The sequence below is a fragment of the Doryrhamphus excisus genome, chromosome 3 (genome assembly GCF_030265055.1).
Source record: "Doryrhamphus excisus isolate RoL2022-K1 chromosome 3, RoL_Dexc_1.0, whole genome shotgun sequence".
Taxonomy (NCBI): domain Eukaryota; kingdom Metazoa; phylum Chordata; class Actinopteri; order Syngnathiformes; family Syngnathidae; genus Doryrhamphus; species Doryrhamphus excisus.
The window spans coordinates 29,000,671-29,026,575 of record NC_080468.1 but is presented as its reverse complement, the minus strand read 5'-3'; the positions used below and the strand labels follow the sequence as shown (position 1 = coordinate 29,026,575).

Genomic DNA, 25,905 nt, shown 5'->3' with positions numbered 1-25,905 from the left:
ATCATGTTTAATTACATATATCAAAATGCTAAACACACATCATGTGTTGTTATAGTATATTTTTATTCATGCATTTTTTAAGCTTCAAAGCAGTCACTTCCTGGTCAATATTTGATTTATTTGGGATTTATTGCCAGTCCTGCTTTGCAGTGAAAGCATTGAAAAAATGAAAAAGCATCAAAAATGAAAAGATGTCTACGAGGGAAGATGAAACAACAATAAATCACTGTAACATGTGGTTTGGTGTCATTATGGATGTTGTAGGTCTACATGTTTACCAACAGGGGGTAACATTGGCCTAAAGATGGCCTCAACAAGCACAACCTCGCCTGGAGATGACAATGGCCTCCATATTTCACAGTGGGGGTGGGGGGGGGGGCACGGTCATGTTTTTATACACAGTGGTGGGGGAGTGCTTGCCTCCCTCCAGATTTATTATCCTTAACATATTTGTCACACTCAAATGTTTCAGATCACCAAAGAAATAAATATTAGTCATGGCGTCTCAACACTTGATGACCCTTTTCCAAAGCTCCATGTCCCTGTGTGAAAGGTACTCCCTAAAGCCAATAAGTGCTTGAGCCCCCCTTAGCAGCAACAACTGCAATGAAGCCTTGGTGATAACTCTCTTCCAGTGCTGTGGAAGGATTGTTGTCATTCAGACACATTGGAGGCTTTTCCAGCAACCCAATAGGATTCAGCTCAGGACTTGGACTAGGCTGCCACAAAGTCATCATGTGCTTTGGTGGACTCGCTGCTGTGTTTTGGATCATGGTCCTGCTGGACGAGCAAAGTTGCCCTGGACCATCACACTACAACCACATCTGACATCTGACCCTACTTTTTCAATGCCAGATGGAATGGGACACACACCTTCCAAAACGTTCCCAAGTATTTTCCCAAAGGTCTTGGCGATCATCAACATGTTTTACCAGCCTGAATGTTCTTTTTCGTCAGCTGTGCTTTTGGTCTAGAAACTGGTTATTGCCCAGTGTTCTTATGGTGGAGTCATGAACACTGACCTTAAGTGAGGCAAGTGGGACCTGCACTTCTTTAGATGTTGTTGTGGGGTCTTTTGTGACCTCTCAGGTGAGTTGTGGCTGTGCTCTTGGGGTCATTTTGTTTGGCCGGCTAGTCCTGGCAAGGTTCACCTCTGTTCCATGTTTTGGAACAGAAGGACCATGTAGCTTTGGATCTTTTTCTGTCCTTTCATCATAAAATGTTTCATTTGAAAAGTGCATGTGTTGAGTTGTGATGTCATTGACTAATATTTACATTAGTTTGATCTGAAACATTGAAGTGTGACAAACATGCAAAAAAAGACTACTGTCCACAATATTAGGTATCATGTATATAATAGGTATAGGTATATACAGTATATGTAATATGAGGTTGAGTGCATGAAGTCAGAGTATAGCTGTGTATATTATTATTTATTGTAATATTTGTATGTGTTCCTACCTGCTGGTAAGGATTGGAGAGGGTGTGGTTGCAGTAAATGTAGTAATGCAGGATATCTGCAAGCAGACACAACATTAGGAACGTGCTGGGCGTTTATTCAGCGTTGTGAACGCGCACAAATGCCACACCTGTGCCCACGACACCTTTGACTTGGCTCATGATGTACTTGTCAGGTGCCACACAGAAGTCACTGGTGCCCTGAAAATAAGAGAGAGAAAGCAACGTGTGATATCAATATTTCAGAAGCACTCTGTGGCCAAGCGGAGGAAGAACATCTTTATCTCATCTCTGAGAGCTCAACCCACAAAGGCTGAAAACCTCATATGGAGCATCTTTACACCTCCGTCATGCAAACGTGCCATATCAATGGTGTGCTATCATCGGAGCACACGTTTAGCAGCTACATCTTCTCCTCCCTTTCTTTGTTTCACTTTGGAGAGAAGGTGCAACTTTCCATGATGACATGAAGGAAAACCCCCTCCCTTCATGGACATGGTGGCACCTCTAATTCGCCCCCAGCTAGACCGGTCCGCCTCCTGGATTTTAGCTTCAGCCATCAGTCAGCAGGGGTGTGCTCACAGCTTCCGAAAATGGCTTTATAAAAAAACAACAAACAACAGGCTTCGCTACACTTATTAAAATAAACGCTGGTGTTTTGCCAAATATCTGTAATCTTTTTCTTCAGTGACTATGCTAACTTAGCATGATGCTTGTTTTGAAATGAAATGGTAATGGTAATGGTTTTATTTCATTTGAACATGCATCAGATTACAATTGAGTGCATCACATAATCAGTTCACAGTTCCACATGTCCAAAAGGAGTAGGAAGAAGCAAAGCTTATTAAATCCTACCCCTCCATCTGGTACTTTTACAATCAGTAACTGTTACATTTGTTCACTTCCTGCTTTCCATAATACAGTTTAAGTTTTTTTTTTTTTTAATAATGTACCTTGTACCAAAGTACAAGGTGATATGAGCATCCAATGACATAATGGGTACCATAGTGTCAATATAGTGATATATATATAGCACATCATGACTGGTTCAAGACTCTTCATCCTTGTATTTAGCAAACATCATTGTTTTGTGCATTGTGCATTGTTTGAGGTCATTGTTTGAGGTCCTTGTGAGTGCAGTGTTAGCGCTGTAGCATGACACAGCTATGCTAGCGTTAGCACCTACATTGGCAGCGTGGCCATTACCTCCAACACAAGCTACGAGGTGGTTTGGGTCCAGGGCATGAACCATACCATATATCAGTCAGCTGACATGAGGCTCCCCTGCTGATTTGCTGGTGCCCCCCAAGCAAAGTGGTGAAGAGATGTCTGCAACTGTATACGGAGGTGCAACTTTCATCTTTCTTATTGGGATCATGGATGCACTATGTTAGAGCTCATGTGACTGTATCTCCACCAAAAGTTATGTGTTGACTCGTAGCGGCTAGAAAAGACTCCACTGATGGCTTTTCTTGGCTTCCTGAGCTCTGCTATAGAAATGTGTTTTCAATACTTCCATCTGTGAAACTACTATTTCATGATGGATTGGAAAAGGTGTCCATGCATTGCTCAAAGCCTTTTCATGTTGCCTTGACTTCATTGTCTTTAACATCATCATTTTCATTTCTTCTATATTCATGTGCACTGCTTGCTAGCAAATGTTAACTGGATGTAATACATCATGCGCGTGTATAATAAAGGCCATGTAGACATTTGACTGACATATTACTATGGCTATGTACACAACTATGGAGGAATGTCATGTGTCATCATCTTCATTGCCATATTGAACTGACTGATTAAATGATATAAACTTTGGGACACAGGTGGAATTGTCCTTTTGTTGTGCACAGGACAGTAAGAGGACAGTAAGAGGAATGATGTAATGGCGGGGGGCGAAATGAAGCCGTGTAAAAACTCACCACAGCAGTGGCCAGTTCAGCTCCAAGTGACGCCCAGCTGAGGATCAGGGTGAGCACCCCACACAGCATCATCCTGGGGAGGGAGGAGGGTTCAAAGGTTAAAGTTCATCCAACTAGACCATTGGTTCTCAATGGTCATGGACCCACGGGGGGGGTAGGCATGTTTTCGGACCCCCCTGATTAGAAATACTATCGAGAAAGTGATAATATCTATTTATTGATCTGTACTGTACAGAGTGAAAGCAGAGACAATGGAGAGCAGTGAAGCATTCAAGCATATTTAAAGTGGTTGCTGACAACAAGAAATTCATACATGTTGGCAGGTCTGCACTAATAGTCCTGATAGTCCACCCTGCCTCGCCTCTCTTGGCCCCCCCAGGGACAGCAGACATGCTTGACAAAACACGGTTGCAGCAGGGTGGCGTGTTGTTGTTAGTAGGTCAAGCTGAGCAAAGCAGGGGGACACCATCGTGGATTGGTGGATGGATGGATGGATGGATGGGTGGAGGGATGGATAGTTGGATGGGTGGATGGATACATGGAAGGATGTATCTATGTATCATGTATCTATGTACATATCTATGTACAGTATGAAGATCTAGATGTATCATTGTATTTCGGGCATGCAATTGAAAGAGGTGAGGACGTACGTGGTGAGAAGCCAGCGAGACTGCTTGGCGAGTCCCAGACAAGCCAGCAGGCAGATGATCAGGTCCAGGATGAGGAGCAGCAGGTAGGCCAGCCACCTGGAACACAGCAACAAACTTACAGTCCGACTCACAGGGCCTCGCCACCCCACCACAGACCCATACACATAGCACAGCTTGGTACCTTCCTCGCTCCTAACTATTCCTTCCTTTAGCATCCCTTTACATCATTGATGTCCTCCATTGTGCTCCACTGTCTTATTTCCACCCTCATCGACACGTCCCCACTACTAGTCCAACTGACCCAAACGGGTGTATGTTGGTGTCACATATGCTTCATCCAATCATAACACACCAAGCACTCCTCATGGACGCACAACCCATAACTTCACTGCTTCTCATACCCGCACATTTCATCCTGGCAGGCCGTTGTAAAGACAGAACCATCTTTCAGGCTGGGAAAGACCAGGCACATTACACACACACACACACTAATGCACACACCCTGTAAGCTCTTGTTTTTCTACATAATTTTCATGCTGGAACTGACATCTATTTTGTGTGTGGACCTTTAATGCTAATGCTAACCCAAGAAGTGCTATTATGTACTTGGGTACGGTGTAAGTGTGTACCCAGGGAGTAGATGACAGATGCAGTAAAGGTAGTATCACATTCAGCAGCATTAGGGTAGGTAACATTACACCCACATTTTAACAGGAACATCACGCTAGCTTAGCATATTTGCTGAAGAAAAAGTCAATGATCAAACATAGAGGTATTTTAAGACGTACAGTGAAGCCTGCTTTAGTGCAAAGTTATTTTTACATGCAGTGATAGCGCCCTGGATATTGTGGTGCATGCTACAAGTTCCTGCTTGTAGGCAACTTTAGTATTCTTCAAATTTCGGTGTGTCTCACCTGGCAACAAGACGAAAGAAGGTGTGGTGCTCCTCACCTGTAGTACTCCACACTCGCTGTGAGGTCGGCCACTGACGCCAGGTCCATGTCTGCCCGCGCCCAGTCCGGCAGGCCGAGAAGCTGCTTGATGATGTTGTCGGCCATCTGCTGCATGAACTGCAGGGTCTGAACGTAGTCGCCACGTGTGGCGAAGATCTCGTCCAGTCTGGCCAGGTGCTGATGCAGACCGCTCTTCATGCTGCCCATGGTGGTGGTCACCTGCAGCTCCCCACGCAAGACACACATGACACGGTTAGCGCTCTCAGTGCCTCCACATGCCTCCAGCTACCGAACACCTTTCCATCATACGAGGCATATAGAAGATTGCTTTGTTTGGCCACTCCATTTAGTGGACGGATAAAGCCATGACTTTACTATGTGCAATGTGATACCAAAACCCAGGCAAAATCTGGCATTTTTTCCAAAAGCAAATGAGAGAGACCCTGGGGGGACCGTTCTCCCAGACCTCAGTGTGCTCTACAAAACCACCTGCTGTAACGTAATGTTGCTCAGCCCAATCACCATGAACGCTGGTCCGCTGGTGCATACACTACGTCTTAATGTTCAACTCAGCCACCAGCCTTGGCGTCATAATAGACAGTGATTTTAAACTCAACAAACAAATTAATGCAGTTATAAAATCCTGTTTTTATCATCTTCGGCTTTTATCTAAAATTAAATCTTTTTTATCTTTGCAACAGTTTGAGCAAGTCATGCACGCTTTTATTTCATCACGTCTGGACTACTGTAATGCACTTTACTCTGGAATTAGCCAAAAGTCTCTCTCCCGCTTACAGTTAGTCCAGAACTCTGCGGCACGGCTTTTAACAGGAACCAAAAAGGGGGAGCACATCACCCCAATTCTGGCCTCCCTTCATTGGTTGCCTGTTCGTTTTAGGATTGATTTTAAGATTTTATTGTTTGTTTTTAAGGCGTTGAATGGGCTGGCCCCCAAATACATCTCGGACCTCATCCAAGTTTACTCTCCAGCTCGGTCACTGAGGTCCGAGGGCCAGCTCCAACTTGTGGTGCCCAAGACGAGACTTAAGACCAGGGGGGACCGAGCCTTTTCTGTGGTCGGCCCCAAACTATGGAACTCTCTGCCCTCCCAAGTAAAAAAGGCCCCCAATATCGAAAGCTTTAAGTCTCGTCTTAAAACCCACTTTTATTCTCTGGCTTTTAACTCAGAGTGAGTCGTATGGTCCTGTGTCTTTTAGTTCTTTGTTTTTATTGTAATTGGTTCTATTTTTTATACTTTTATTGCTTTGTTTCTTGTTTTTAATATTTTAATATCTATTTTATTATTTTATTTCTTAAATGCTCTTTTAGTTTTGGATTATTACTTTTTATTTTTACTCGTCTGTGCAGCACTTTGGAAACTCTGTTTATAAAATGTGCTATATAAATAAAGTGGATTGGATTGGAACATTATTATAAGAGAGCAAAGTTGTTCAGTGATACTTTTAGAAAGTAAGTTAGCACATGAACGTTACAGCCATCCTAGCTTCCTTGTGGGTCAAAAACCAGCTTCCGATGAACCGCATTGCTTTATTATTTTAAAGAAAAAATGTCACTTTTGGAGTGCGTGGAACAAGGACGAGGCACATAGCTAAAGCGAGCCGGTTAGCTGCCGCCAGAGAGACAGTGGAGCCAGGCAAAATGTGTTGACAAAGATAGTAGAATAGTTAAACATCAAGGTGAACCGACCACTGGCATGGATAGATTCAGACTGTGACAAGATGACTCCATATTTCACACATCATTTTATTCTCACCATGATAAGGAACACATTTTTATCTGCTCACACATGCACGATGATGATATCATCAGTCATGGGGTCAGACAAGAAAGAGCCTCAGCCTCCAGCAGCAATAGTTGGCTGTGGGAGGCTGGGCGCAAAGCAATTTTTACTCCTCCATTTTTATCTCAAGAAGAAACAATCAGAGAACATCACGCAGCCTAACGGGGAACGTCCTCTTGACGGTAAAGCTCATTCAAGATTAATGTGGAAACCGCAGCGTGAAAGGGAACACAAACTCGGCCTCTTGTTCACCCCAGAAACAGCAACTATCTTCACGGCTGGCTGGTGAACATCAGGAAGTGGGCGTCGGCTTCACCAAAAGATGAAAATGAAGGCAGCTGAAGAAGATCATCCATCCAAGGGGTTCAGGATAGTGAGCGCAGGAACCTTGCAGGAACGTAGAAAACACTTACATGTAGATGCTGGATTATGCAAAGTGTCCCCAACATGGGCCCAGACCACCAGTCCACCGGGCCGTGCTTTCTGCCAACCTTCTCCAAACAATGGAATTCTTATTCCTGCTTCTTTGGTCCCTTTCGAGCATCTTAACAACATCCTGTTTGGCCAGGCTCCATCTTTTTCCTTCATCAACACATGATCAGCATAACTTCCAGACTGTGGCCAATCAGGGTCTTCCCGCAATGGCAAGTCCACAAAAGCTCCAAAGGCCGGTGAGGCCTCCATTCTTCATTTGCACATCTTGCTCTGCCAATCAGAAGCCAGGAATTCATTTTCATTTTGTTTCCTCTGCTTGCTGGGTCAGAGGGGGGTGGTGGGACTGCGGCACACTGGACTCTTTGTCCTGCTTAAGAAGTGGACTCCTTGGCAGTCTATAGATGCATGTTTGCCATGCACTCCCTCCAGGAAAGCAGCTAGCATGAGATTCCCCAAATAGAGAAGGTCACATCCAATGACGCAGTGGCTGGTCTCTCAGGACTGTTGACAAGCTGTGCTGTCTGGTCCTGTGTTGCTACCCTGGATGGACAAAACCATGGAGGTGGTCTCCACTGTCCAACTTCCACTCTTCTGGGAAGACTTCTGGGGGGCGTGGAAACATTTCCGTCCCTTGGGGTAGTGGGGGGGCCATGACGGAAAATAACTGAGAAGCAGAGCATTAGCTGAACACCGCATGAAGTCAGCTATGGCATGATGAAGTGAACGAGGTTATCCTCCCATTCCATGTGGAAGTTTTTGGCGACTTACTTTGCTCTTCTTCCCCACTCCTTTGAAAGTTTAGAATAAGAACTAATTAGCCTGTTAGCATGCTATGCTTAAAGCTTACACTAGGGATGACATCATTACATCATGAACATCATTAAAAAGTCCCTTTTGCATCATAGGAGGCTTTCAAACAATCCAGTAGCTTCCATCTTGGTCCCGTCCATACTGGTTTGGTTTTATTGTTCCAGAATCCTACTAAAAGAAGTGACAAGAGAAAAGCCAGCAGCTGACGTCTATCTCCAGAAATAGAAGCATCTGAGTGGAGTTTCAGTGATCTAGCAAGTGCATCAGGCAGAGGCAGAGGCAGAAAGATCATCTGTGGAATTCAGTCATCAGCAGCAGCAGCATCTCGCCTCATTAGTCGGATGTTCCTTTCCATGCCCGACTCTTTACATTCCATCTCGCGCTTGAAGCCGCGATGCATCACCCACGCGTCATCGCTCTACTCTGCGTCAGGAATGTGGCGTCCTGCTCCTCATTGCTCTTCTCAAGGAGCCACCAGGCAAAAGCTCACTTAGCAGCATAGACATCTCCATGAACACCTATTTCCTGAGCAGCATCCCCAGGGTCCTAGCTTGGTGCAGCTGGACAATCTACGAACTCATCTCTGGTGTATTTATTGAATATTACTCACACTTTTCATAAAACATCCCATATATGTGGCTGATGTGGTTCAACCAACACAGGAGCTGGAACACAGGACCTCTTCTTCTTTATCTTCAAGTGTACAAAAGCTCTTATTTTATTTTGAAGTATACTGTATGTTTTTAGCATATACGCTAAGCACACAACAGCCAGTCACAGCTTGTCAAAGCCAACAAACTGGATTTCTTGTATTGGTGTTCGAATGCCACTGTCATCATCATCTCCCCCACAACTGAAAGAGAAAACGATATAAACACAAACAAAGAGCTGAGCAGGAAGCAGCCAGGCATTAAAGGGGACCCATGATGATCATGTTGGGCCCTTTTATTATTATTTGAGTTGTGGACTCCTAGAGCAGCTACACATCATAACCTGCACAGAAAACTTCCTAGGTCTTCCAGAATCTGCACCTATTCCAGCTAGATTTTCTTGGATCTGGAAAATGCTCGGTTTTCATTTATTCCACCCACGACCTGCCCCCAGGCATGCCCACTCTGCTGTGATTGGTCACACTTCTAAGCGCTACGGAGTACCTCCAGGCTACTGCCGGACTCACTTTCTAATTGTGTCGGTATATGTAGGTATTGATATTAAATGAATAAATCCTTGAAGAGCTATTTCAAAGTGGTTAGGAGCTACTGGGAGATTATAAGACCCCCGGAGACCACGCCTACTCTGTTCCGATTGGTCAAGAGTCAGCTCCAGCCCCCCATCCCCTCAAGCGGTTAGCTGCTCATGGCAGAAATGAAGAGTAGAATTTGATAGTGGAGGAATACGACAATATGAAATGAATACTGGTGTGAAACCGTGCCTTGTTCACCAAACAGCTAGCCATGAAGGAGCAGCGATCATGAGGTGGGACTTTAGCTCCCTGAAAACATAAACATCATTCCAATGATGCGTTATTCCGGTCTGAATACACAATTCCTACTTCTTTCTTGGTCTTACCAGGTTCAAGAAAAAGTAACAAACGGTACTCAGCAGCCGTCAATGATAGCTGTTGGACACCCGGCAAGTTTTCATACACAGACTTACTGAAGGTGAGAAGTTCTTCTACCCTATAACAGACCAACTAACTAGCAAACTCACTAAGGCTAGCGGTTGTTAAGTCAACAGTCCAAGGCTGCTTGTGTTTTACCTACCAGGCTGTCCACGCCGCCCAGCGTGTTGTTGGCGTTGTACAGGGAGTAGGTCAGCTGGTACACGCCGTCGTTGGTCTCGCTGTTGCCATAGAAACCCACACCCACTGCCACGCTGCACAGACGGAAGGCAGGCAACCAGGTCACAACAGTCATTTGCATGAACACATCAACATTTGTGTTTAAAAACTGCGAAGAATTAAGTGAGCTGCACTAATGATTGATCCTAGATTAATATTCCATACAGCCTCATAGCTTTTATGTCTTCTGATCATACTATATTCCTCATTCACAGCACAATTCCATCCACCTGAATCTGAAAGGATCCCCAGGTGAGGACCAGTAGTCAGTATACAACTCAAAGATGCTAACTACTATACAAAATACTTTTTTCATTAAAAATGAAATAAAGAAAATCAAGACTTCATCTTATCTGCTGGACAAGCACTATTGCTGCTTTTTCTGGAACTTTTGAGGGACAATCATAAAGACAGGGAACGGTACTTGGTGCAAACATATGTGTTGTTAGCGCCATGCTAGCATAACTGTATACAGTCAGTACCTACTCCATTTGATGTCATATAACCACCACATTCATTCTCATCGATAATATGGAAGACATTGCAACATGCTAAATTATGCGGTTTAACTTATGCATGTGGAAGTTTGACACAGTATGAAATATGATATTGCTTATGAAATATTGTCAAGCTGTGTGATGGAGACAGTATGTAACAGGGTCATGTCATTGTAAATACTGTATATAATGTTATAATGTATAATGTATATATAATGTATAATGTTAATGTTATCATTACACAAATGTCTATGTTTTAAGTAATACCTGATGTGTTTGTATTGTCATATTAATGTGGAACGCTAAAAACTTCACTGTGTAGCCCCCTACTGCTGTAATTAGTACAACACAAGTTTAGGCCACTCCTTTCTACTTCCCTTTTGTTCGTGTGTGTTCAGTTTAAAACTTTATCTGTCTACGGACATGTTATTCAGACACATTTTGACTGGAACATATTTGTTGTATTTCCATCGGATGTGAGTAAACCCTGTGGGTGTCGTCACTCTTCAGTCACAACGCAGAGAGTCAAACACCACCGGTTACAAGTATTCACTATTACAGTATTCACTCTCATTCTCATTAGCATTTAGCCTGCAGCTAAAGCTAGCTCACACACAGTAGGTTTGAACATAGCGCCTGGGGGAAACATGCAGCGAAAAGCTGGGTGCGGGTGGGGTGGGTGTAGGGGGTTAAAGACATGACATAAATAAATAAAAAGGTTTGCAGAGCGGATAGAGTGAGCAGTCATGATGAAACAATTCAGACAAACAAATTGGAACATGTTCTCATTTCCTGCACGTACACATACATTCATCTTTCTTCCTTTCCTGCTTTATGCTAAAAGATGCTAAGCATGTCCTGCTAAATTATGCAAACCATGTCATGCTAACCATGTTGTGCTAAAAGATGCAAACCGTGTCATACTAAACATGTCATGCTAAAAGATGCTAACCTTGTTGTACTACAAAATGCCAACCATGTTCTGCTAAAAGATGCTAACCATGTTCTGCTAAAAGATGCTAACCATGTCATACTAACCATGTCGTGCTAAAAGATGCTAACCATGTACTACTAACCATGTTGTGCTAAAAGATGCTAACCATGTACTACTAACCCTGTTGTGCTAAAAGATGCTAACCATGTCATAATAAATGATGCTGACCATGTTGTACTAAATAAAGCTAATAATGTTGTGTTAAATTCTGCTAAAAGATGCTAACCGTGACGTACTAAACATGTTGTGCTAAAAGATGCTAACCATGTCATAATAAATGATGCTGACCATGTTGGACTAAATAAAGCTAATAATGTTGTGTTGAATTCTGCTAAAAGATGTTGTGCTAAAAGATGCTAACCATGTCATACTAACCATGGCGTGCTTAAGTATGCTACCCATGTCATGCTAAGATGCGAACCGTGTCATAGTAAATGACACTGACCATGTTGTGCTAAAAAAAATGCTAAAAATGTTGTGCTAAATTATGCTAACCATGTTATGCTCAAAGATGTTACCCATGTCATGCTAAAAAATGCTAACCATGTCATTCTAACCATGTTGTGCTAAATGTTGCTAACCCACATTGTGCTTAAAGACGCTTTACCGTGTCAAATATGGAGAGAAAAAGCAAAGAATTCAAGTGGGAAGGAAAAGATGATGACAAGGAAGCAATATGTATTTTTTATATGCCACCGGTGCCACCCCCCCCCCCCCCCCCCCCCCCACTCCTCCTGCAGCATCATCCTCACAGAAAGAGCATCACAGATTGGAGCAGCTGTCACGCCAGGAACCACAAAGCGCAGGGAAGATGGAAAATTTGGAAAACAAAACGCTCACTAAGCAGCAGACGGACAAAGTGGCTGTTAGCTAAACTGGATGGACTCGGACAGATTTATTAAATATTTACATTTTCACCCAAACTGGCAGCCACAATTCTCCTGAACGAAGGAGGAGACATGATGCTATGCTATGTGGTGATGCTATGCTGTGATGCTATGCTATGCCAAACCAACCTTTATCCAGCACATTTTGTGAGCACTGTGTTTATGTTTGCCAGCCTTTCCATTAGCGAGCATGCTACTTCCTGGTTCATTAAGGCTAATTTAAACACAAATCAATATTCATTCAAACCTTTTTCAACATTATTTACAAAGTTTGACAAACATCACTATGGTAGTTGTTGTGCAACTCTAGGAGCTAACTGCTGTTTTCATTTGTTAGCGGCTGAGAATGAGCACACTTTCTTACCATGTGACCAGGCCAGCGCTAACGGCCGACCAGGTGACGCAGCAGGACGTGGGCTTCTTGCTGTCCTCATCCTCCTCGTCCTTGCGGCGGCAGCAGAGGCAGCCGAGGTAGACGGCCAGACACAGAAGGTTCACGCCGAGCGCCGCCGCCGCCATGCAGCACACGAACAGCAGTGACTGTGCAGTACAACATAACTCTATTTAATACATATATACAGTAAATATCACATTCAATACACCCAGTCACCCCTAAAGAACATTTCATGGTAAACGCTCATCTTGCAAGATCCGCACTTGATGGCCCAAGCTTAAACTTAAAGTGAAACAAGAATATATGGGCGGCACGGTGGTCTAGGGGTTAGCGCACAGACCTCACAGCTAGGAGACCAGGGTTCAATCCCACCCTCGGGCATCTCTGTGTGGAGTTTGCATGTTCTCCCCGTGCATGCGTGGATTTTCTCCGGGTACTCCGGTTTCCTCCCACATTCCAAAAACATGCTAGGTTAATTGGCCACTCCAAATTGTCCATAGGTATGAATGTGAGTGTGAATGGTTGTTTGTCTATATGTGCCCTGTGATTGGCTGGCGACCAGTCCAGGGTGTACCCCGCCTTACGCCCGAAGACAGCTGGGATAGGCTCCAGCACCCCCCGCGACCCTCGTGAGGAAAAGCGGTAGAAAATGAATGAATGAATGAATGAAGAATATATGGGATGGCTCAAAACGCTTGGTTTGAAAAGACGTGGTAAAAGTGTTCCTTTTTGGTGTCACAGAGGGGCGGACTTATGGTTCTTAGGTAGAAAGCACTTTGGGCATGTGACCAATCACAGCAGAATGGGCGTGCCCAGAGGCGGGCCGTGGGTCAAATAAATTAAAATAGAGTGTTTTGGCAGAAAGCACAAATCAAAGTAAATACAGCTGGAATAGGTGCAGATTCTGAAACAAGTTTTCTGTATGGGTTATTGTGTGTAGCTCCTCTATATGAGACCACAACTCAAGGGTGGAAAATGAGAATAGTAGGTCCCCTTTAATGGAACAAAGAGTATCATTGAAGACAAGACATGCTTATGTTACATCATGCTAACATGCTAAACCATGTGTGAGTTTGTTGCACGCAGGTAAAAGCTACTTTGCATGAAGTGAATGAAAGGCTCCAAAACTTTCCTCAGTGGCAATGAAGACATTTGTGCTAGTTTCACAGCTTACTGCTAGCAAACGGTGGAGAGTAAAAAGATGCTGCGCCTGTCAGCCAGGCATCCTTCTGGCTCGTACTGATGAGTCCTGTTTGTGTTTGTCGGATACATCCACGTTTTCTACCATACTGCTAGATCATCATCTAATTAGCATATGTTGATGTTTTTGTGCTTTTTATTCATTTATTCATTCATTTTCTACCGCTTATCCTCACCAGGGTCACGGGCGTGCTGGAGCCTATCCCAGCTGTCTGCAGGCGAGAGGCAGGTCTCCTAGCTGTGTGACCTGTGCACTAACCACTCTAAACCGTGCTGCTTTTTATTGTGTATGGTTATTGTATCCCTCAACAGCTCCTAAAGTCTCGTTTCTCACTAGTCACTTTTTGGTATCGAGTGTAACTGCTGTCAAGTTGAGTTCCCATCATGCATGACTTCTTTGATCTGACATCAGATGTGATGGGACAATGAATACAAAAATGTACATGCTGGTTAAGGCCCTTACATTAAGTAGTGGTTGCTGGTTGCATTGAAATGTGCCTGACACTCAGTTAAATCTGTGAGGTTTTGGTGACGAGTGTGACGGGTTTACCACTGTGCACTCCTGCCTGTGCTAAGAATAGGCCAGGTTGGAGCTGGCAATCTTGATACTACGCACCTCGCACCTGGCCTCTCATCTCAGCATCATCCACAGACGGAAGAATAGATAGCTAGCTCTCCACTTGGCTACCAAGACTCAACAAGATGCTGGTTTGTGTCAGCATTTTTGACCTGAGGACTGGAACACACGTCTTGTGCTGGAAGACACAGCCATCCCAAGGAGACCAGACATCCTAAGTGTGGTCACCGCTGTTGTCGTTGACGGAACTAGCATAAGTATGTGTATCAATCCGCCTCGGAAAGAAGTTTGGCTAGTGTTTCATATCATCCAAATATGGCAAGATACTGTCAGTATTACATGTAATCATCAGTGTGCGTGTTAATGCATGATCACAGCATGAATATCAAACCATGCAACCTTGGTAGAGGTTTTTTTTAGAGGGCTTCATAGTCGCCGCACGGTGGTAGAGTGTTAAGCATGCTGGCCATACTATCAGGAGATGGGAAGATCTGGGTTGGATTCTCCACTTTGGCATCTCTATGTGCAGTTTGCATGTTCTCCCCGTGCATGAGTAGCTTTTCTCCAGCTACTCCGCTTTCTTCCCCCATTCCAAAAACATGTTAGCTTCATTGGCCACTCCAAATTGTCCATAGGTATGAATGTGGGTGGGACTGGTTGTTTGTCTATATGTGCCCTGTGATTGGCTGGCCACCAGTCCAGGGTGTACCCCGCCTCTCACCCGAAGACAGCTGGGATAGGTTCCAGCATACACCCACGACCCTAGTGAGGATAAGCGGCATAGAAAATGGATGGATGGACTTCATATTAGAAATAGGTGTATCCCAATGCATTGTAAGCTAGCTCATATTAACTCCTTTTCTTGTGTTATAATGCACAAAAATGGTAAAGAAATATGTGTTTATATTTCACATAAGGATTGGGAATGATGGGCAAAATTCAACAGCATCAATGCCATCAACCCCATCAAATCTCATCAATGTCATCAACCTCATCAGTGCCATCTGTCACGAAGCGGCATGTCTGTGTTGCGGTGCGACCCCAGGATGCAGAGAGCAGGACCGAATGCAGGTAAAAATATTTATTCTTTGCAATAAATACGGCAGCAAGAAAAAGGTAACTCAGGTAGCAGAAGGACAAATGATAATAATCCCACAAAGGGAGACGCACACACCTGAACTAAATAGACACTCAAATTAGGGACAGGTGTGGGTAACTAAGCCAACAGAGGCAGACAAGGAAAAACAGGAAGTCAAACACAAAATAAGAGCGTGCCAAAAGGAAACCAAAGCCCAGACCGTAAACTCAAACCCAAACTGTCACTTAGGAACCCACACAGGGCGTGACACCATCAACGCCATCAACACCATCAACCCTATCAACGCCATCAACCCTATCAACGTCATCAACCCTATCAACGTCATCAACCCCAACAACGCCATCAACCTCATCAATGCCATCAACCCCATCAAACCATCAACCTCATCAATATCATAACCTCATCAACCCCATCAACCTCATCAATATCATAACCTCATCAACACCATCAATGTCACCATCACGGTCAAGACAGTCCGAAAAACTGCAACAGAAACGACGGGATGTAACTCCCGCTATAACTGTTGAATGAAATCACCTAAAATTTTTGAAACTTTTTGAAACATATCACTTGTGTGTATCTAGATGTGTGTATCTAGATTCAAATTGAATGGTCCATCACAAAGATTTACATCCCAGCAGGAAATTAGAGAGAAACGTATACCACCACTTAAACAGGGTTAGGGTTCACCTGGGCGCAGTCAAAAAATGCAGAAGTTGAAAAGAAGAAGAAGTTCCCAAGGATTTCCATGGCAACGTGCAGATCTTTCTGGGGGGGGGTTTACCCTGGTCTTTGCAATGGAGCAGCATGTGACCTGCTTGCATTGCCTGCCTTGTGATTGGCTGCACAGAAAGGCGGGAATGTGACAGGGGGGCAGGGAGAGAATGTGACTCTATCAGGCTCCGCTCAGCCGTCAACAGAATCGTTTAGGATGCGGAAGAAGAAGAAGAAAAAGCACCATGAATGCTTCCTTCCCAGAACAACACAACCAACTACTGTGTGTACCTTTCCACTTTATTCAAGCCGTCTAGATCTGAAATAACACCCATAGACATCTTTACACTCCATGACATAATATATGACACATAATAAGAGGAAGTAAGACATAAATAAGACTGGTGAGAACTCCGGTACTCCGGTTATGATCTTTTACCCTCTTTATCACTCTTATACAATCTTTTACCCTCTTTATCACTCTGATATCATCTTCCTCACTCTATCACTCTGATACGATCTTTTACCCTCTTTATCACTCTTACACAATCTTTTACCCTCTTCATCACTCTTATACTATCTTCTACACTCTTTATCACTCTTACATGCTCTTTTACTCTTTATCACTCTTATACGATATTCTACACTCTTTATCACTCTTATACGATATTCTACACTCTTTATCACTCTTATACGATATTCTACACTCTTTATCACTCTTACTCAATCTTTTACCCTCTTTATCACTCTTATACTATCTTCTACACTCTTTATCACTCTTACTCAATCTTTTACTCTTTATCACTCTTATACGATCTTGTACCCTCTTTATCACTCTTATATGATCTTTTACCCTCTTTATCACTCTTATACGATCCTCGACACTCTTTATCACTCTTACACGATCTTCGACACTCTTTATCACTCTTACACGATCTTCTACACTCTTTGTCACTCTAATACGATCTTACACACTTTTTATCGCTCTTTTACGATCTTCTACACTCTATTACTCTTATATGATAATCCACGCTCTTTATCACTCTTATATGATCTTCCACACTCTTTATGACTCTTATACGATCTTTCTACTCTCTTATTCAATGTTGTACACCCTTTATCACTCTTATATGATTTCTTACACTCTTATTCGATCTTCTACACTTCTATATGTTATTGGTTGGATAGTTGCATCCTAACTACTACATACTTCCATGCCCATACTATCCACACTCCATAATGCATACCCAATCCATCAGACAGTATGCAAAGCGTTTACACTACAGCGTACTACATGATAACCCACAATGCATTGCGCTCTTACCTGAGCCGAAAGCGACAGGCTGAAACTGATTTCACTTTAGCTCTAAACTCTTTAAATACATCACTTTATTGAGATTTTTTTTTTTTAATCAGGCGAGAAAGTGGCCGTTTAGATCCCGAGTGTGCCATTTATTTGTCCAAATACCAATCGTTTACAATTCGGCAACATTTAAGCTAGCGAAGTGAGCAACGTACTTTTCAGTTATTTTCACAAAATAAAACACCCGCTTACTTTTCTCATCAGGAAAAGGAAAATCAGACAGGAAAAGTAGACTGTAGAATGATTCTTTGGTGTTTGATGGATTGGATATTTCTAACGTTTCTGGTACATTTTGGAACAGGCTGATGATGAAAGCGAGCTTTCATTCTGCGTGTTTTTAGGAGATGATTGACATGCTGCTGTACATTTTCACGTCTCCAAAGAAAAACTTTTAGTTTCAACAATGTGCTGGTACAAACACTCAGGATCCCGTCTCCATCATGCCAGATGTTGGTGTAGTACAGGCTCGCTTCTTTTTACACTTGTATGACCTTTCCTTACTTCAAGCCTTGCCTGCTGGCCGCAGTTTGCCCTTGGAACGGATTATTTTTATTCCAGTGTTTGCTGCAGGAATGATGATTCTTCTTGTGTATGCTATGACATCATTAACAGCACCCCCCCCCCCCAATCCTGCACCATCACCAGTCCCACCGCTCCTCGCCTCGGGGCAATGGAGGCTCTTTCCGTCACAGTGCGCCCGACTGGGCCGTGTGCATTCCCAGCTGGGACGCCTTGGAGTCCCAGTAAAGCGGCCATGCTTGAGTGATGGGGGAGGATGGAGGAGGAAGAGGAAGGAAGGAAGAGTGTTGTGCTGGTTCGTGTTCTGTGCTCTAGAATATTTAGTAGGTGTGGAAAAACAGACAAAGACACGGCTCCCTCTTGGGACCTTCTGAGACCTCAAAGCCCAAACGGTGCCCTCAGGAGAGTGGAGGGGGTCGCTCTCAACAAAAGGACAAAGCCAAACCCTAACCCCCCCGCATCTTCTTGCGTATGTGAGCAGGAGCAGACCTCTTCATTGTTGACTGGGTGGTGGGGGGGCTCAACTGTTAACAAGGGCTAACCTAACGTGTGTTAGCCTGCAAGCTACCTCCTGCTTCTTAAAAGATGATGAAGTGTAAAGAAATCCCACTGTAGTTGTGCTGAGCCACTTACTCCATCTTCCTGCCTGCTAATGCTATCATGCCTTTTGGTTAACATGCCATCTATTTCATATTCATGCTTCTGATGGTTTATTGCTATTAACTGTGGACATACATGGACATACATGGACATATATGACGATGGACAAAGGGCAAAATCACATCATAACTCACAATTCACAAAATATCAACATTCTTCACCTGACTAGAACAGCCTCACTGGACACTACATTAGGTACACGTGACACATAGTCAGGTCACATGACCTCCAACCCGCTGACCTCCACGTGGTCTTCTTCACACACACACCATCCCATTCAAACAATTAGCCCACACAACAACTTTAACAGCCAATCAGAACTCTTCCAGGCAGTCATGTGATTCCTCCTTAATTGAATTCTAGCCTATTAAGCCAGCACACACACAAACACACACACACACACACACACACACACACGAGGCTAGCAATGAAAAGAACGTCACATGAACCTTACAATACTGATATTATATGACAATCATTTACACATGCAGCCAATCACACGTTACTTTTCCTATTATACCTATTCCTTCCTATTATACCTATTCCTTCCTATTATACCTATTCCTTCCTATTATACCTATTCCTTCCTATTATACCTATTCCTTCCTATCATACTTATTCCTTCCTATCATACTTATTCCTTCCTATTATACCTATTCCTTCCTATTATACTTATTCCTTCCTATCATACTTATTCCTTCCTATCATACTTATTCCTTCCTATTATACCTATTCCTTCCTATTATACTTATTCCTTCCTATCATTCTTATTCCTTCCTATTATACCTATTCCTTCCTATTATACCTATTCCTTCCTATCATTCTTATTCCTTCCTATTATACTTATTCCTTCCTATCATTCTTATTCCTTCCTATTATACCTATTCCTTCCTATTATACCTATTCCTTCCTATCATTCTTATTCCTTCCTATTATACTTATTCCTTCCTATTATACCTATTCCTTCCTATCATTCTTATTCCTTCCTATTATACTTATTCCTTCCTATTATACCTATTCCTTCCTATCATTCTTATTCCTTCCTATCATACTTATTCCTTCCTATTATACCTATTCCTTCCTATCATTCTTATTCCTTCCTATTATACTTATTCCTTCCTATTATACCTATTCCTTCCTATTATACTTATTCCTTCCTATTATACCTATTCCTTCCTATTATACCTATTCCTTCCTATTATACCTATTCCTTCCTATTATACCTATTCCTTCCTATTATACCTATTCCTTCCTATTATACTTATTCCTTCCTATTATCTTATTCCTTCCTATTATACCTATTCCTTCCTATTATACCTATTCCTTCCTATTATACCTATTCCTTCCTATTATACCTATTCCTTCCTATTATACTTATTCATTCCTGTTATTCTGCCAAAGCCTCTAGAATGTTTTTTTTTACAAAAATAAATAGTATAGTATAGTAGTATAGCAGAGTACATGTGTAGTAGATCATGCTGGGTAGTGTATAGTACAAGTGTATACTGTAAGTAATATAGTACAAGTGTATACTGTAAGTAGTATAGTACAAGTGTAGTAGATCATGCTGGGTAGTGTGTAGGACAAGTGTATACTGTAGGTAGTATAGTACAAGTGCAGTAGAGCATGCTTGGTAGTGTGTAGTATAAGTGTATACTGTAGGTAGTATAGTACAAGTGTAGTAGATCATGCTAGGTAGTGTATAGTACAAGTGTATACTGTGGGTAGTATAATACAAGTGTAGTAAAGCATGCTTGGTAGTGTGTAGTACAAGTGTATACTGTAGGTAGTATAGCACAAGTGTAGTATAGCATGCTGGGTAGTGTAGAGTACAAGTGTAGTAGATCATGATGCGTAGTGTATAGTACAAGTGTAGTAGATCATGCTGGGTAGTGTATAGTACAAGTGTATACTATAGGTAGTATAGTACAAGTGCAGTAGAGCATGCTTGTTAGTGTGTAGTACAAGTGTATACTGTAGGTAGTATAGTACAAGTGTTGTATATCATGCAGGGTAGTGTATAGTACAAGTGTAGTAGATCGTGCTTGGTAGTGTATAGTACAAGTGTATACTGTAGGTAGTATAGTACAAGTGTGGTAGATCATGCTGGGTAGTGTATAGTACAAGTATATATTATAGTACAAGTGTAATAGATCATGCTGGGTAGTGTATCGTACAAGTGTACACTGTACTATACTATCATGGTGTAATACTACAACTACTACTACTAATAATAATCATGTCATATTGACAGGGGGCTGCCAAACGTAGTGCCCCACGGTCCACACTGACCTGCTGGTAGTTCTCCTGCTCGGGATGGAAGGTGTTGTCCACGGGCTGGAAGCTGAGGTTGATGTGAGGGAAGGTGTGCAGCCAGTAGGTCCACCATGGCGCCACGTAATCCACGCGGGAAGAAGACATCCCTGCTCTGCTCGGCGGCTTCAAAACAATCAAGAAGAAAAAGTATAAGTTCACCCAACGGAGCCTCGACCGGAGGCCAAGTTGGCTCTCAGCAGTCCCGACTCATGTGAGACAAAGACGGGATGACAACATGCTCCGTGAAGGTGGTGGTTGGGGGGGGTGGGGATACACGCACGCCTCCTCCACAACACACCACGAACACGCAAGAATACTCCGATCCAGGAGTGAAGGGTAATCTCACGGAGCGCGTGGGTGGACGCGCGTCTCGCTCCGAACACACGAAGAGCGGCCACCGCCGAGCGGGAGCGCGCACCGTAACCCTCAAACCCTGAGGGGGGATGCGTGAGACTTTAAGGAGTGGAGGAGGAGGGGCATGGTGAGGGACAGGAGACGAGTGTCCAGGATGAGTGGGTGGTCCCTTCCAAGTCTGTCATGTCCTTTTTATGCCCATTCCTACTTGCCACTCTCGGAAAGCAAGCATGTTACTCTGCTGCCATCTGGTGGACAACTGCTGTCGTGACAAGGCAGGTGCTGCAATAGCACCGCTTGAATTACGAAATGTCTTCCAACCATATCCACCTTTTCTTACACTGCAAATGATTTGCCACTTGCAAAGATTTAAAATTATACTTCTAGATATGGTAATTCATCTGCTTGGTTTTAAGGTCTATTGACTTACTGACTTTATAGTATAGTCGTCATTTTCGAATTAGGGATTACTTTTTGTCTACTTTAGTTCAGAAATGTTAAAATAACTTTAACTAAAATATTTTGGTTTTCCCAACAAACAAAATCATGTATAAAAATGTTTGATGCCATACTGTAAAGCATTATTCACGACCAATACTCACCAATGACTAGATGGGGGGGTCAGGCGGTAAAGTGGTGGCCTCCCAACCTGAAAGTCGCGGGTTTGATCCTCCTGTGATCACGTGGAAGTACAGTACCTTTGGGCAAGATAGTGAAGCCCCAGTTGATCCTGATGCTGCGTCATCACTAGCTAAATGTGCTAATGGTGTCAAAGCCCTGTGAGTGCTTTAGAGGTGGGAAAGTACTAACCAAGTCAAAGACCATTTACCATCTTATCAAATGATCCGCTTGGGACTTGAACAGCATGAGTTATGATATACCTGGATATTCCTGGAACCACTAGACCTTTCTTCTAAATACATTTTGGCCCACTTCGAAAATGTCAGTTTCAGGATACTGCAAATTCCTTTTGGGAAGTAAAATAAGCTACCTGCATAGACGGCTCATTCCACTAGTTGGGAATCTTTCTTCCTAAAATCTAGTCTGTTTAGGATTTTTAAGGATTAAAAGGAAGTCCTAAGGATTTCAGATGGATTGACTTATTTCAATGTGTCAACTATATGTACATCCCCACACAGCCACTGTGTATTGCACTTTTAATCAGTTGTAACAAGGTTAAAAAAATCTAAGCATTTCCAGCTTTTGGTCCTGCTTATTTGTAAATATAGAAATCTTAATTTAAGATTTGTTACCAAGTTAAATTTGCTTGCTGCAGGGAGAGATCATTTCACTAGTTTGAAGTCTCTTTTCCACAGCATCTAGCCTTTGTATCTTTTATTTGGCTGGCCCTTTTGTAGTCTACATGTTTTCTTGCATCTGATGCTGGCATCCTTGGGTTGAATGCCTTCAATGTGAGCAAGACTTTTCTAGTCCACTCCCGATGACTATGGTTTCATTCATTAATTTTCTACCGCTTATCCTCACGAGGGTTGCAGGCAAACTGGAATTGGCATTGCCGGAACTGCTGTAAAATGAAACTATCATGTTCAATAGCTGAAGAGAATGAAGATAAAGGATGTTTGTCAGTGTGCATGGGTAGGGGGACATGGCATCAGGTGAAATGTCTGAAGGGGTACGGGACTAAAAGGTTTGGCAGCCAATGATAGCCTCTTTCAGGGAATCCCACTGTGGGGGATATAACATCAATATAATATGTCATTGCAATGGGGTAGACGTAGCCACTCTGGGATGTATAGCGTTTAAAACTAGCATCTTGAAGGCTTTCAGTGAGCAGAGACAAGAAGGTGAGTTTTCGCATTTTTATTACCATCATCTGTACATTTACTTCAGCTCCTTCACAGCCAGACCTGCAAAAACAAAATGAAGTGTATTATTTTCCACAGCATCAAATAAATCATTACACAGTTAAACGTAGTTCGTTGTTGGCTTGGGCTTTTACTACATAGTATAAAACACGCCACACGGCAGGCATAGGGGGCAAGTAGCTATCCAACCATCAGCAGGCACGCTAAACTCATGAGTATTAAATGTTGTGCTGGTGCACGTCATTGCTGGCTTGAGACACCCTCCCAGAAAAATGAAAAACCTGTCACGACTGTCCATCAGCTGGAGTTTCACGGATGGACCAATGAGAGGACAGGATACTATTGGGTACTCTAGCTGGTAAACTTGAGGAAAAAATACTTGATGCCAACCTGTCCCGAGCTATTTAACATTTCAAAAAGAATAGGAAGGCAGCAGCATGTGACCTTGTTGGCACTCGAGTTAAGTTAAGCTGACAATTATACACCGACATTTATCTACATTTATCTTCAATACCAGCAAAAGCACTCAACACGGGCCACTTTTCAACCACTTTGATTTCCCCCAACTTAGCTCCAAATCTGACAGCCAATCAAAAGCGTGGGAGACCGGTCACTGGATGCGAACACATTGCCAACCCTAGCTAGCCACAGCCACTCATCACCTCCCGTGTGCAGCTGTGTGTCAGCGAGGAGCTTCGCCAACCACAGCTGTGTGTGGCGCCCTTCGCCAGGTCATGATTTCAGTGTGCATGACAAGGCTCACCTGGAGGAAGAGACTGCTTGAGCTTCTCCGCCTTTTCCTTGTCTGTGATGACCAGCGTGTACAGGTACCTGCTGCAGCGCACCTTGAACTTCACATTGTCCTTGTTCTTCTTGATCTTTACGGCTGCAGAGATGCACACACAGATGACTCATGAGCACACATGCATGCTGCTAGCTGTCATATTAGGGTGTTACCACATACACTTGGCATCCTTCCTCCTGGCGGTCAGCAGGAAGTCTTTGATTTCTTCAATCTTGCGGGGCTGCAAACCCCACAATGACACGTTACTACCCAAGGATAAACATCAAGTAGCTTACATTGCTAATTCTTTCGAGTGTTAGTGGACCGGTGGAACTGGGCTTTCTGTGACAATGTGAAAGTCAGCACTTGGTCCATGGCTTATTCTTGCAAGTGTGTAATGCATCAGAGGCACAGCAGCACTAAGATGCTTGGACGCCTTGCTACTTCAGTGCTGCTAAAGTTGTCTAGCTAACAAGATGGCCGCCGCAAACCAGAGAGCTATATTAAAAGGTTACTATCATATCACCAACAACAATGAGACCTCTCTGCTTTAGTATCGATTATTCACGTGACTTTGCATCGCATCTGTAACAAAACATGTTTAATAAGATGCGTTAACACATGTCAACCTATGCGGGGCACCATGCTAATGCTAACATTTAGCCGTCAGTGTTCGTTAGCGCAACTTTAAATTCCGATCGCTTTGCCCTTAAGCACAAAGTAAATCACGTCATTAAAAGGTTAAAAAGTAGTATTACAGAAAGTCCAATCTTACCATGATGCCGTGTCAGGGGGCTGGACGCTATGGAAGAGCACAGACCACGTCAGACTGTCGGTTAAAACACGGAACACAAACACTTCATGTAACAAATAGTCGGGTCAAATGATGGCCATAAAAGAGTGTTACTATACTTTAGTGCCAATGTGGTGAAGTTGTTAGCGTTTGAAAGGGATGGATGATGATTCTTAGTACAATGTTGTTGGTGTAGGAATGAAAGGCTCACCCGGTTGGGCTATGCGGAAATAGAAAGAGGGATTTTACTTCCGGTAAGAAGTCCTTAAATAGTCTACTACGGCAAGCGCAGAGAGTCAAAACAAGCTATTCGAATGAGGCTTCGGACTGTAAATATCGAGGAACACTTATACTAGACATACAATAAGTTTACATGTAAGTTAACAATTACAGTAGTGCTGAACTCAAATAAATTACTGTAAATTACAAAGAGTGGCTGTAATGTTGAGAAAATAAACAGTAGTGGATGGTCCTTAATGTACTCTGTGTCTTTGTGTAGGTTTATTCAAGAGTGGTCCTCAAAGCTTCCCCCACATCCCCAAAACAAGCATGCTAGGCTAACTAGCCACCAAAGATGTGACTGCTTGTTTGTTTCTGTGTCCTGTGATTGGCTGGGATAGACTCCAGCTCACCCGAGACCCTAATAATGACACGCATTGCTGAGGTTAGCGTGTGGCACGAATGACCAACTTGTCAATAAATCACATCAGGAGCTTCCTTAGAGCCGAGCACTCGCCGCTTGTTAACGTTTGAGTGACACTCTGGCCCGTTTCCATGGAGACCCACTTCCACGTGAATTTGTGAGCATGGGTGAGTGCCAGTGCCCTCCCCTTCTTTTTAATTAACTTATTTACCGGGCTGCTTTGTGCCCGCAGGCCGTCCCCCACCCCCAGACACCCAATTAGACTTTGGACTTCTGCAAGCATGTAAGACAGCCTCTTGACAGTTCAGCAGTCTGCTGTCAATCATTGCAACGTATGCATAACATACCCTATACACATGCTCTCCATTTAAAATATTGATATTGTTTTAGTTTCTTTTTCTCCAATGGACTTCTAA

At 43.2% G+C, this 25,905-nt stretch overlaps 2 protein-coding genes across 9 annotated transcripts in view; both read right to left on the bottom strand.

Annotated features, from left to right (window-relative positions):
* ttyh2 (tweety family member 2) overlaps positions 1-21,527 on the bottom strand; it is a 30,963-nt gene extending 9,436 nt beyond the window's left edge. For 2 of the 5 annotated variants that reach the window (XM_058066619.1, XM_058066621.1), the window contains exons 1-8: positions 21,066-21,527; positions 12,612-12,787; positions 9,793-9,904; positions 4,982-5,208; positions 4,031-4,126; positions 3,381-3,453; positions 1,590-1,659; positions 1,462-1,517 (exon numbers count right to left, since the gene is read on the bottom strand). In XM_058066619.1, the coding sequence (XP_057922602.1) occupies positions 1,462-1,517; positions 1,590-1,659; positions 3,381-3,453; positions 4,031-4,126; positions 4,982-5,208; positions 9,793-9,904; positions 12,612-12,787; positions 21,066-21,194 (939 nt within the window). In that variant the 5' untranslated portion in view covers positions 21,195-21,527. The remainder of the gene's footprint in view (positions 1-1,461; positions 1,518-1,589; positions 1,660-3,380; positions 3,454-4,030; positions 4,127-4,981; positions 5,209-9,792; positions 9,905-12,611; positions 12,788-21,065) is intronic. The other 3 variants (XM_058066620.1, XM_058066623.1, XM_058066624.1) reach the window with 3 other exon arrangements.
* Positions 21,528-23,249: 1,722 nt separating this feature from the next.
* rpl38 (ribosomal protein L38) lies at positions 23,250-25,132 on the bottom strand. 4 transcript variants are annotated; one of them, XM_058066628.1, is made up of 5 exons: positions 25,058-25,132; positions 24,829-24,855; positions 24,234-24,294; positions 24,033-24,155; positions 23,250-23,311 (listed from the first exon to the last, which is right to left on the bottom strand). In XM_058066628.1, the coding sequence occupies exons 2-5, from the start codon at positions 24,829-24,831 to the stop codon at positions 23,286-23,288; spliced, it is 213 nt and encodes a 70-aa protein (XP_057922611.1). In that variant the 5' UTR covers positions 24,832-24,855; positions 25,058-25,132; the 3' UTR covers positions 23,250-23,285. The 4 variants fall into 4 exon arrangements, with proteins under 4 accessions (XP_057922611.1, XP_057922612.1, XP_057922609.1 ...); XM_058066629.1 differs by having other exon boundaries at positions 24,966-25,082; XM_058066626.1 differs by having other exon boundaries at positions 24,829-24,882; positions 24,966-25,080.
* Positions 25,133-25,905: the final 773 nt, after the last annotated feature.